Genomic DNA, 13,799 nt, shown 5'->3' on the forward strand with positions numbered 1-13,799 from the left:
ATGAAACACAAAATATTCAGCATTAGTACGTGCCATGACCGGGAATAGAACCCACAACCTTTGAGTGTACGAGACAACGCTCCAACCAACTGAGCCACACCAGCCAGGGCAGAAGACTTTAGCACATAAGGGGGCAAATAAAATCCTAGCTACAATAATTAAAGTTAATTAAGGCCTCTCAAAGTCCAAAATAGAAAGGAAGTGGAGAGGAAAAGTATTTTCATATTAATTCATGGTACTATGAAAAAGCCCTCCAAAGTAAATATATTTTGGCAGCTTTCTGGGTTTAAAAACACCAGATTTAGTTGAGATAAATATCAGCTGAAATTTTGTATAAAGAAGTTATCTATACCTTTTCTACATGGACTTCTTTAATTTCAAGCTGCTCTGTCTCTTTCAATAGGTTTACTCTGGCATCTTCTAATGTTTTTATTTCTTCTTTTAACTCTGATGCTTGCTTAAAATCCTGTAGGGTAATGCAATTTTCCAAAGCTTCTTTTGTCTCAATAAGTTTAACTTTTATCTCAGCCATCTAGGAAAGATATAAATTGATAGTGTAAATACCAAACAAAAACTATTAATATGAAAATCTGTAGCAAACTGAAGAGTACAATATAACATCTCAATGTCCCAGAAGTTAATCAGCCAGGCATATACAAAGTTGTAGTCTTCCTGAAAAAGAGACCTGCAAAAATCTTTCTCATTGACATAATCTGACAACATTTTAGATACTTTTATAGCTTAACTAGAGGCCCGGTGCACAAAATTCGTGCACTCATTCGGGGGCGGGGGGGGGGGAATCCCTCAGCCCGGCCTGCGCCCTCTTGCAGTCTAGGACCCCTTGGGGGTTGTCCAACTGATGGCTTAGCTCTGCCACAGAGGAAGGAGAGGCTCCCGCCACCACCACTGTGTTTGCCAGCCATGTGCCCAGCGCTTCTGGCTGAGCGGCGTTCCCCCATGGGAGCACACTGACCACCAGGGGGCATCTCCTGCATTGAACGTCTGGCCCCTGGTGGTCAGTGCACGTCATAGCAACTGGTCGTTCTGCCGTTCAGTGGATTTGCATATTAGTCTTTTATTATATAGGACTAGAGGCCTGGTGCACAAATTCTTGTACGGGTGGCGGGGGGTCCCTCAGCCCAGCCTGCACCCTCTCCAATCCGGGACATCCCTCTTGCAATGCAGGACCGCTAGCTTCTAACCACTCACCTGCCTGCCTGCTTGATCACCCCTAACCACCTCTGCCTGCCTGCCTGAGTGCCCCCAACTGCTCTTCACCTGCTGGCCCGATTGCCCCTAACAGCTCCCCTGCCAACCTGATCACCCCTAACTGCCTCTACCTTGGCCTCTCTACCGTGGCTTTGTCCAGAAGGATGACCAGAAGGATGTCCCGAAGATGTCCGGTCTAACTAGCATATTACCCTTTTATTAGTATAGATAGTTAACATGTTAAACCCCATGTCAGTCACCAGTGACTGACACTATACTTTCCATCCGGAAGACAGAACAGGCTGGGTGCTTCACTCAGTAATCAATAATTTAACCTGGTGAGAACAATTCTGAAAATGTACAGCAAGGGGGAATAAAAGACTTGCAGAACTACATTATATTCAAGTATTTCTTTAATTCAGAAGAGATTTACCTTGAGTTCTTTCTTTCTTGCATCAGCTGGATCAATTTTAACACCAACAGTAACAATGGGTGCCCGAATCTCTGAGATAATTTCTGTAACCTGGTAAGTAAAGTTATAATTCAGCAAACATGCTGTCATATATGCTTTATTTCAGAAAATGACATTAAACTGCTATATACAACTCATTAGTATCTCTTGAAAAATAAAGCAAAATATACAAGTAAAAATGGTACACATTCTATTTGCTAGACAAGTTTAGAAAAAAATTACCAAATACATCTGACAAAAACTAATATTATGGAAGATAACAGGCACATAGATACTAAAGATAAGTTCTCAAATATTGCTTGAGAAACAGAAAAAATGAATATAGTGCTTAACCTCAGGTACCATAAAACTAAAATTCTCTGCTTAAAATTTTCACCTCCCTCCCTTATTCAGCTCCATGGGAGCTAAATTTAAGAAATAGAATATTCTTTATTGTTCTTCTGGATATACAATGCATAAATAATAAAAGCATAACTAAAGACTTTCCTTTCAGAGCTACTGGAGTTAGCCAATTCAGGAAAAGGCTACATCCTAAATGAGGGTACTTAAGCAGACACTGGATAGCCACTAACTAGGAATGTCATAGAATTGGACTTATGTATAAGTATGTATTTATAAGGAGGGGTTGGAAAAGACAACCTGCGAATTAACTTATGATTTTACACGAAAAGCAATGATAAAGGTCTGTCTTTTTTGGCTACCCCAGAGAAAATAACACTTAGCAACAGTAATATTATACTAACATTTATTTCTGTATTTACAAAGCAGTTCATGAACATTATTTCATTAAATAATGAAAGGTAGATTTTTTTTTAAATATATTTTATTGATTTTTTACAGAGAGGAAGGGAGAGGGATAGAGAGCTAGAAACATCGATGAGAGAGAAACATCGACCAGCTGCCTCCTGCACACCCCCTACCGGGGATGTGCCCACAACCAATGTACGTGCCCTTGACCGGAATCGAACCTGGGACCTTTCAGTCCACAGGCCGACGCTCTATCCACTGAGCCAAACCGGTTTCGGCTGAAAGGTAGATTTTATTGTTATTCTATTTTGCAGACAAGTAAAAAATCTTAATTAAATAACTTGCTCAAAATCACAAAGCCAGAAAATGTCAGAGGGGGTTTGAACCCAGGTATGTATAACTTGAGCCAGCTCTCAAATACTCTAGTGACCATGCCCAATGTCACCTCTTCCTTAACTGGCTCCATTTCAAATTGATACAACACAATGGTAAGTATCTAAGAGGAGGAGATATTTTGTGTGTGTGTGTGTGTGTGTGTGTGTGTGTGTGTGTGAAAGAGAGAGAGAGAGAGAGATTTGGTTTTAAATTTAAAAACTTGATAGAGACTAAATTAAAAGTTAAAGACAAAGCAAAGGTATTAAAAAAAAAAAAAGACAATCCTCAATCACTGACCAAAACCTCTTGAGAGAGAGAGAGAGAGAGAGAGAGAGAGAGAGAGAGAGAGAGAGAGAGAGATTTGGTTTTAAATTTAAAAACTTGATAGAGACTAAATTAAAAGTTAAAGACAAAGCAAAAGTATTGAAAAAAAAAAGACAATCCTCAGTCATTGACCAAAACCTCTTAACTTTATCAACAATGAAGAAAATTACTTACAATTTGTGTTCTCTTATTATCATCTATAATGATGTGGAGCAGTCTTTCAACAAGAAAAGAAATTAGGGACATTGGGGTTGTGGGTATAGTAAGAATCTCCTGTAAAATAGCCAGCAGTCGTTTCCTGCATTCAAAAAGAACTATTTTAATTTAAATATGACAGCAGAAACACATTTTATCTCTAACATTTCTCCTCTTCTGCAGACTTAAATCACATTTATCTCAGTTCTTTGTTATATTTATCACTATAGGCAAAAAAATATATGAAGAGATTTTAGGTCAAAAATTTATGCTCTGCAAAAAAAAAATTATAAATGGCCTTATAATCTTTTATAAATCAACATAATGAAATGACAAAATACCAGAAGTGAATAAAACCTTTTAGATAGAATTACTAGCCCTGTCATGAAGACAAATATATTTTTATGCATAAACCTGCAATTTCATTGATTTATTCTAAAGAAATTGAATTAAGACCTCATAAAATTTAAAAGTAAACAAAAAATAAAGAAAAATAAAGAATCCTCATGAAAAAAAAAAGACCTCATATATTTTATATGCACACACACTCCGGGGGAGGGGGGGAAGGGAGGAAGGGAAGGGTATGTTTCCTTTTAAATATTACATATATATGAGGAGAGAGAATACTTTTTATAACATGTTAGAGAACTAGGTTAAATACAGGGGTGGATAAAGTAGGTTTACAATTTTGAGTACATGAAATAGTTTATTCTTGTGTTTTTACTAATTATTCTATTATTTTCCATAGGAACAACTGTAAACCTACTTTTGCCCACTCTGTATATTTAATTGCCCACTCTATATAACAAGACTATATTTCAATATAGAATTAGAACAAATTAGAACTAGGGTTAACATTTAGACATACCTTCCTCCTTCTTCATTAGTATCCAAAGACTTGATTATTAGAATCAATTGTTGACCTATGAACTCTTTTGTCATCAAATGTTCAATGTAAGAAAAATCATTTCTGTGTTCATCATCAACAACTGGAATGCTCTGAATATAACTAAAACAAGAAAATGAATAAATGTAGGATGTTTTAAGAAACATTAAACAGCTCCCCATTAGGTGACAAAAGAGTCTTTTTTCAGTTCACAGTAATACAAATATATAGATGTTTATACCATGTGGTACTCAGTTGATTTACAGAGTAAATTCTACGCTATCATCCTGAACTTTTTTGCACAAAAATTTATTGACTTGAATCAAAAAAATTTGAAAAACATTTTCAGTGAAGATTCAAATTTACTATGGGAAATTTTCAAGAGGTACATATTTAGTGCTCTCAAACTGATAACTATTTCAATGTCAATAGTATTCTCCTATTTTTAATCTTTTTATTTTTCTATTACACTTGATATTCAGTATTTTATATTTGTTTCAGGTATATGTCACTAGTATTCTCAATTTTAAAGTTCTGAATCCATTTTCCAAAATCCAGTTTCATAAAGAGCTAGTCTTCCATCATCATCTCTAATTAACCACTATTTTGTTTAAAAGAAAAGTAGTAATAATAATAGTGATTACACAAGTAATCCATGAATACAATGACCTTTTAAAAATCAGGAAAACAGATAGCTTCATTAATTTGTATTATCTTTGCTTAGGAGCTCTATTAATCTCTGTATTGTTCTTATTTTAGTGTAGGTGCTATTGAGTAGCACCATCAACTACCCTTGAGTAATTAACTCTTCTTGCTACAAAATGCCTGAAAATATATTCCTGAGAGTATCATGAAACAATTTTCCACTTAATTTTGTTTCTTTACTTGAGTATATTAATCCTACCTAGTAATTTTGCTCCAAAAAGAAAAGCATTCTATTTCTTAAGTATTCTTTCAATAATAATTAAAATACAATTTTTAAAGTTTTCTTCTCTGTAGGTATAAAAAAACAAGTTGATTAAAGTTATTATAAAACTCACAGATTAAATGACAAAGGAAATATAAGCATAAGTAACCACGTTCTATACATGTCAATATTAACTAAGAATCAATTTGTGAAGCAGTCTTTGATAAGAGGTTTCCCCTCTATGTTATTTAAATATTTAACATTTCCTCATATTTTTAATATTTTCTCTATCTTTTATAAGCATTTATTACTTCTATATTAATATATATTACTAAGCATTACATCAAACCCATTTCTTTTGGAAACATTTCAACATGACCCAAACAGCATTATAATGAACTAGAGGCACTATGAATGAAATTCATGCACAAGGGGCGGGGGGGGGGGGGGTCCCTGCGCCCAGCCTGCACCCTCTCCAATCTGGGATCCCTCTCACAATCCAGAACCACTGGCTCCTAACCGCTCAGCTGCCTGCCTGCCTGATGCCCCTAACTGCCTAACTGCTCTCCCCTCCTGGCCTGATCCCCCCTAACTGCCTATCTGCTCTCCCCTCCTAGCCTGATTGCCCTATCTGCTCTCCTCTCCTGTCCTGATCCCCCTAAATGCTTATCTGCGCTCCCCTCCTGGCCTCATCCCCTTAACTTCCCATCTGCTCTCCCCTCCTTGCCTGATCACCCTAAATGTCTATCTGCTCTCCCTTCTTCTCCATGCCCTTTGGACCCCTGGCACAGGCGTGCTGAGAGCTCTCCGCCGCGGCCCCGCCCCTGTCCTGATTGGTCATTACGTGATGGTGTTCCAGCCAATTTGAAAATTCCTCTATTATTAGTATTAGACTAGAGGCCCGGTGCATAAAATTCATGAATGGGGGGGATGGGGGAGGCGTGTCCCTCAGCCCAGCCTGCACCCTCTCCAATCTGGGACATCCCTCTCACAATCTGGGACTGCTGGCTCCTAACTACTCACCTGCCTGCCTGCCTGCCTGCCTTATTTCCCCTAACCACTCTAACCGCTCCCCTGCCAGCATGATCATCAACTGCCCTCCCCTGCTGGCCCGATTGCTCCCAACTGCCTTCCCCTGCAGGGCTGAGGAGACTGGAGGACTGAGGCTGGATGAGGCGGGGATGAGGGGACCAGGCACTGCCATCTTTGTGAAGGTGTGGCAGTCAATTAGCATATTCCCTCTTTATTGGCTTGGGTGTCACCATCTTGTGAGGGCATGGCGGTCAATTAGCATATTCCCTCTTTATTAGCTAGGATATTCTAACTAAATGTTAAAGCCTGAAATAATTACCATTAAAACACTTAGTAAATTTACACATGTTTTTCATAATGTTATTATGAGCTCAAACTGTTCAGTTTTCATATTGGCTCACATTTAAGATATTTATCCTGTATTTAATATTTTCCATGTGAAATTCAAATTCATTTAGAGCTTTGTTCCCTAATTTCTATGTGAGACCTTTATAAGCAAAAGCAGAATAGTATGTTTTATGCAAAGAAAATTCAGGCCTATAATCCATATTATATAGAAGCTTTTATAAATGAATCAAAAACATAAAGTTAAAAATCTACACATCAATATCTCTGAAAATATATATAATCTTTGGCACAGCAATTCCACCCTGGGAATCAACCCCACAAAATCTCAAACATACATAAAAATGTACAAGGAAGTTTAACACACTTATAACATCAGTGAAAATCGTAAACACCTAAAATGTCCATCAACAGAGGAGTAAATTCAAACAACACTACCACACTATAAACTGTTAAGACTGTGATATATTTATATGCACCCACATATAATGATCTCAGACACCAGTAGTTAAAAAAACCAAATAAACAATTATGTATAGTGCACTATATTTTAAAAAAGCATTTCTGCATTTAGTATACATGTATGTAAATGTAGAGAAAGGTTTGAAAGTATACACCCCAAATTGTTTAATTGTTAACCCAAGGAAATCACTAATTGAGGAATTAGCAGATAAAAGAGGAAATTCCACATTGTTATTCTACATATCTCTGTATTGGAATTTTGACAAGAATTAATTCATATTTTATTTGTATAATTTTAAAGCAAAATAAGTAAAAATTAGACTAATTCAAATAATTTAAGAAAATAAATTGAAAATAAAAAGCCAAACAGTAACAGTTTTAAGTACTGGCCACAAATGTCTACCCTGTCAGTTGGAAAACTATGGCCCATGCACCAGATACAGCCTACTGGCTGTTTTTCTATAGCTTGCAAGCTAAGATTTTTACATTTTTAAATAGTAGTTTAAAATATATACGTGAAAATATATACATGTGTAAATATATACATGTGAAAATCACATGAAATTCAAATTTCAGCATCCATAAAATCGATGAAAGTGTTAACACTTATTCACAGTGAATTGAGTCATTGTGACAGAGACAGGACAGCCCACAGACTCTCATATATTTGCTATCTGGCACTTAGAACTAAGATTTCTAACCAATTTCAGAATAACACATCATCATCAATTTCATGGAGAAATGTACATAATCACATCTTAAGTTTTCAGGAAATATCCCTAAACATATTGACTTTACTCTTTCTTCAGAAAGACTCAATGTGCATACCTATTTATCTCTGTCTATCCAAAAATATGGTTTTCAACTTATTCCCAATCAAGCCTGTCTTTGAGGGAGGGAGCTGAAAGACTAACATGGATGGCAACACAAGTACATTCCAAACCAAAGGAAAAAATTTTACCTCAGTAAATACTCTGCAAATATCACAGGCTCTGGCAAAATCTGCTCTAAAAATTCTTCACCTTCATCTCCTTTTGACCTCAAATATTCACAAAGGACACGCCAATACAAAGCATTTTCAGGAGTTAATGTTTCCATTGGAATCAATTTCCTTCATTTGAAAGGGAGAAAATAAAAGGAAGCATGATCTTAATTCTCAATTAAAATTTTGAACTAAATATAAAAATAATAATAAGGAGCAAACTTGATTTAAAACCACCATCCTTTTAAACTGCAAAATCATTAAGTTATTACAAAAAAAGAATGAAAATATTTAGACAAAAATAAATAAGTAAATAAAAATAAAATGAGCAAACTATAGGATGCATGTTGTTCAACTTTCCATGGTAGGTTAATGCAAAAATCAAGTAACAAAATAAAACAATAAAAAATGCAGCTAAAATGCATATGAGCCTATCCAATGGACACAGACACCAGGGGGTTGAGGGCATGAGTGGGGGTGTGGAGAGCAATGGGGGGATAAGGACACATATGTAATACCTTAATCAATAAAGGGGGAAAAATTTTTAAATGCAGCTAAAGTAGTCTATGAAAAAGTAGTGAGTTCTTACACAAGGGAGGAAAAAGGGGAGGGGGGGATGTCCACCAGAGTAAAAAATAAATAAATAAATAAGAGGGATTAAAAAGTATTGATGCAATTTGAAGTAATGGGGGAGAGAGGACTAATTTTTATTATAGAAGTTTATCAGTCTCACATTTCAAACAATGAATACTTTATATACCTGTCATCGTTATTTTTACAGATTTCTGCCAGTTCATTAAGAGGAGTCACTGAAAATAAGGCATTGAGAACAGAGACTGCCACTTCAGAAGAATTTTCCACATCCAACCGATGAAGCAACTCTAATATATTTCCTTCACTGAAACGCAGCCAGCCTTGGAGAAGATGCTTTTGTGTTGCTTGTTTCACAGCCTCTGTTAAGTCATTTGAAACACAGGTGAACAGAGGCTCCCTCTAGCTTCCATTTCCTGTATTTTGTCTATTTTAATTAATTTACCAGATCAGTGTTAACATAAAGTTGACATTTACAATAAAAATAGAAAGAAACTAAGAGGCAGAATAAAGCATGCCAATGAAAAAAACACAAGTACAATGATATTGCGATAATCACTATGATGCTCATTTCTGAATAAAATGAAAAAGGTTAGAATCAAATACACAACCACTATCACAATCTTGTATTCTTTCTTCCCTGGGTTCAGTGAACTTCAGGTCTTAGTCTAGACTACATAATACTACCTATTATTTCACTTGTTGACTGACTTATCTATTACACATGCTGCTATTTGCAGTAGTGAATCATACAAGCATATATCACTGAACAAACCTATTTATTTTTAAAGTCACCCTAATCATTAGTCCTGTGACATAAATGTTTTCAAACTCAGATTTTCTTGCTAGAGCAAAATTAAGCTACCTTAGCCTTCTCATACAGATTGGAAATTTAAACTAGATTATTCCTCATCATTCCTATAAACAGATTCTCTAGTTTTAAGAGGAAGAGAAAAAAACAAACAACAAAAAAAAACTAAGAAAATTATACTAGTACTAGAGGCCCAGTACATGGATTTGTGTACCAGTGGGGTCCCTCGGCCTGGCCTGCAGGGATTGGGCCAAAACCAAGGGGTCCCCGATTGCAAGAGAGTGCAGGCCAGGCCGAGGGACCCCACCAGTGCATGATTGGGGTCAGGAAGGGACTGCAGGAGGGCTCCAGGGCATGTTCGGCCTGTCTTGCCCAGTCCCAATCTGGGCTGGCCGCCCGGGGAGGACTGTAGGAGGACTCCAGGATGTGTCCAGCCCATCTCGCCCAATCCCGATCGGGGCCAAATGGGGCCAGAGAGGGACCGCAGAAGGGCTCCAGGGTGTGTCCAGCCGGTCTAGCCCAGTCCCAAATGGCCGGACCCCAACAGCAAGCTAACCTACTGGTTGGAGCATCTGCCCCCTGGTGATCAGTGCACATCACAGCGACTGGTTGAATGGTCAAACAGTCGAACAGTCGGAAACTTAGCATATTAGGCTTTTATTATATAGGATGACCATTCCTGACTGTTGTTTCTAAAGCACAGAAAACATTCATATCAAGATACACACAAAGGCCCTGACTGGTTTGGCTCAGTGGATAGAGCGTCGGCCTGTGGACTGAAGGGTCCCAGGTTCGATTCTGGTCAAGGGCATGTACCTTGGTTGCGGGCACATCCCCAGTGGGGGGTGTGCAGGAGGCAGCTGATCCATGTTTCTCTCTCATCAATGTTTCTAACTCTCTATCCCTGTCCCTTCCTCTCTGTAAAAAATCAATAAAAATATATTTAAAAAAAAAAAAAAGATACACACAAAGAGGATAAATAGCATTGTTACTTTATCCTCACCCCAGGATATGATTTCATTAGGTTTTTAGAGGAAGGGAGGGAAGGAGGGAGGGAGACAGACAGAGAAATATCAATTGGTTGCTTCCCCACCTCAACCCCCCACTCCCTGGAGAACTCACAACCTAGATATGTGCCCTGACTGGGAATCCAATGACAACCCTTTTTGTGTATAGGAGGATGCTCCACCCAACTGAGCCAACAGGCCAGGGCAAGATAGCATTTTAATAAAGGAGAGTTGAAAAAGAGATCATGCCCTATTTCTGATGTAAATTAGCTCTATAACCTTCCCATCTGTAAAACACAGGAAAATTGAAACCAACTCTGTTCCTTTTAAGTATCAAGAGCTCTAACTTTAGAAAATGTTTTCTATACAATACACCAAGATGAATTTTTACAGGCTGTGGAATAATAGGCTTATTTGACTTAATTTAGGACACCTGTTTCCTAAATTTTTTAAGTCTGAACTCAAAACCTACAAAAGTTTTGTATATGAAGATGTCTATCTTACCTGCTCTGTCATTAAGACCTTGTTGAAGGAGCATTACTCTCTGAGCAATGGACATGGCTCTCATATGAACCTTTTCACCTAAAACCTTAAAGAGATAATATTAAAATGGTCATTAAACTCAACATAGTTTACAATTCATAACTAGCAATAACACCTTCATCTAAGAAAATGACCCAAAATCTCCAAAAAAATTAATATCTGGTAACACAGTTAATGCAATAAGATTCTACTTAAATTACCTATGCTCTCTGAACAAAAAAATCTCAATTAAAGAAATCATTATTATTTGCCAAATATTTTTCAAAGCATTTTAAAATTATGGCTTTTTGTCTTTTAAGAATATGCCTACACAAGATATTGAACTTATTTACCTGATAAGCCAGCTTTCTAACAGCCTCTTTCACATCCTTGGTGCGTCCTACAATTTTTGACAAAGTCTTTCCTGATGGTATAATACATGATAGCACTGCCCTCCTAACTTCTGGATTTGAATCATTTTCAATCAAAGTAACATATGCTAAAAATAGAACAATATATTTTAGTACATTAAATAAATATTTCTTTAACCATAGTCATAAGATCACACATTTTGATATTTAATAGTATCTTTAAAATGATAAAAATATCACCTTTTAGTCTGACATATTTATTCTAGCTGAAGATTTTCTTCTGTCAACTTCCCTTAGTAAGGACAGAATGGAAATTACTCAATGGATTGAGCATGAAGGCTAAAGCAAAAACAAACAGCCTTAAAGATCATGGAAAATCCACCATCAGGATTATGAAGCTGCTACTCTTCAAGATTTAGAAGAATGTCTAGTATAGCAGGCAGTTTACTTTTAAACTGATATGGCTTTATGAAGAGCCATTACTATTTTGATTTTTAATGAGTTCTAAAAAGAAATAACTTCTGGTTTTACTCACCTAAACAAAATCCATTCCTGAGTTTAAATATGTATTTACCTCTACATCTCAAATTTTCCCCAGGTTCATAATCAAGTACATGTTTATTAAACACTAGAGGCCCGGGGCCTCTAGTGTTTAATAAACATGTACTTGAAATTCATGCAGGGGGGGGAGGAAGGGGGGTCCCTCAGCCCAACTGTATGCACCCTCTCCAATATGGGACCCAATGACATACTAGTATATCATACACCCAGATAAATAAAACATTTAAAATCTGACAATACTAAACATTGGAGAGAATATAGACCAATGAAGACTTTTATTAGGACTATTAATTGGTAAACTATTTTACAGAACACTTGTATCTTATCTAGTAAAGCTGAATGCCATATATAGCCTAGAAAAATTCTAATCTGTCTACTAAAAACCACGTGTAAGTTCATAGAAACAGTTTTTTTAAAGCAAAATAACCAAAAACCAGAAGGTCCATTAGTATTAGAAATAATAAATTGTGTTATGTTCATATCACAGAATTCTATAAAACAGTAAATATATAGCTCAACATGAATGAATGTTACAATTAAAAATAATGTTGAAAGCACATAAAAATATACTTATGACACAAATAGCATACAAAACGATAGGCAAAGTTTAACACTATTTAGATATGCACATGTAGTTAATTGTTTAAACAAAAAGACAGGAAAATTAACAAAAATTTCAGGATAATCATTATCTCTGAGAGAGTGATGTAAGTGGGTGTGATGTAAGTTAGGTTCCAAAGTTATTGATAATGCTCTATTTTTTTAAGTTGGGTGGTATCTCCTTGGGTTTTTTTAAAATATATTTTTATTGATTTTAGAGAGGGAGAGGGATAGAAAGATAAAAACATTAATGATGAGAATCATTGATTGGCTGCCTCCTGCACGCCCCCTACTGGGGATCGAGCGCGCAACCCAGGCATGTGTCTTGGTCATAATCGAACCTGGGACCCTTCAGTCCCCTGAGCCAAACCAGCGAGGACGTTTTTTTTTTAATCATTTATATAAATACATATATATATATATACATATATATATATATACACATACATATACATATATACATATACATATGTATATACATATACATATATATATTTATATATGTGTGTGTATATACTTCCACATATATATATAGTTCATAATAAAAAATTCATCTACTGATAATTTAACAAAGTCAACAAAACTGAAAAAGGATTTAGTAGCAACACATACCATTAGCCACTGGGCATTCATCATCTTTGGGATCCTGAAGTCTTGAAAGAGCCAGAACTGCCTGTATCCTCACATTTGGAATTTTATCTTTCAATCTAATAAGCATGGCTTCATTAATCTTATCAAACAAATCATCATCAATCTGGGCATTTTCTGGCATACTTCCCAAGAGTTTGTTTATGAGCTGGCATACTCTAAATCTAACAGCATTGCTGTTGGCTTCATGAGACTGAAATGGATACAAACCAAAATGTAGTCACATTCCATTACTAAATAATTACATATCATTCAATTCTGTATGTTTAGAATTCAAAAAATTACAACAGTAATTCAATACTTACAGAAAAACTATGTTCTCTTGATCTTGCGCACTGCCAAGCCAACCTCCTTAAACCACCCGACGTGCCCCCTCCCCACCCAACACCGGTGCCAGGTCGCCTCGGTTCCCCTAAACACTTCTCTCCCAAGTTCACCGCCTACAAAGGATACATGCATACTAAAAATATATCACATAAGTTCTCAAAAAAACAGTCTGAAGTATTTGTTGAATTACAAGAGCATATTCCTCTTTGTAGGAACTCTTACTTTACTTCTAAAGTAGAGAACTCCTTTAAATATATGGAAAAACTGGTTTAGAGAGGTCATTAAAGATTTAATGCTGCTGTTATTTTAAAAGTCCACCTTTTATAGGGCATGGGGAGGGATGATGATGGATGGGGACATGATTTGGGGTGTGAACACATAATGCAGTGTACAGATTTTGTGTTGCACAACTGTGCACCTGAAAC

The 13,799-nt window shown here is 36.4% G+C and overlaps 2 protein-coding genes across 3 annotated transcripts in view; one reads left to right on the forward strand and one right to left on the reverse strand.

Annotated features, from left to right (window-relative positions):
• LOC307097099 (piggyBac transposable element-derived protein 4-like) overlaps window positions 1–13,799 on the forward strand; it is a 201,422-nt gene that overhangs the window by 145,332 nt on the left and 42,291 nt on the right. The window lies entirely within an intron of this gene.
• The window catches only part of NCAPG (non-SMC condensin I complex subunit G), a 69,234-nt gene that overhangs the window by 12,023 nt on the left and 43,412 nt on the right, over window positions 1–13,799 (reverse strand). For both annotated transcript variants that reach the window (XM_079767006.1, XM_079767007.1), the window contains exons 3-11: window positions 13,012–13,240; window positions 11,221–11,366; window positions 10,850–10,934; window positions 8,697–8,889; window positions 7,916–8,065; window positions 4,191–4,331; window positions 3,302–3,425; window positions 1,643–1,732; window positions 353–532 (exon numbers count right to left, since the gene is read on the reverse strand). In XM_079767006.1, coding sequence (XP_079623132.1) covers window positions 353–532; window positions 1,643–1,732; window positions 3,302–3,425; window positions 4,191–4,331; window positions 7,916–8,065; window positions 8,697–8,889; window positions 10,850–10,934; window positions 11,221–11,366; window positions 13,012–13,240 — 1,338 coding nt within the window. The remainder of the gene's footprint in view (window positions 1–352; window positions 533–1,642; window positions 1,733–3,301; window positions 3,426–4,190; window positions 4,332–7,915; window positions 8,066–8,696; window positions 8,890–10,849; window positions 10,935–11,220; window positions 11,367–13,011; window positions 13,241–13,799) is intronic.

The sequence above is a fragment of the Cnephaeus nilssonii genome, assembly GCF_951640355.1.
Source record: "Cnephaeus nilssonii genome assembly, chromosome: 1".
Lineage (NCBI taxonomy): Eukaryota > Metazoa > Chordata > Mammalia > Chiroptera > Vespertilionidae > Cnephaeus > Cnephaeus nilssonii.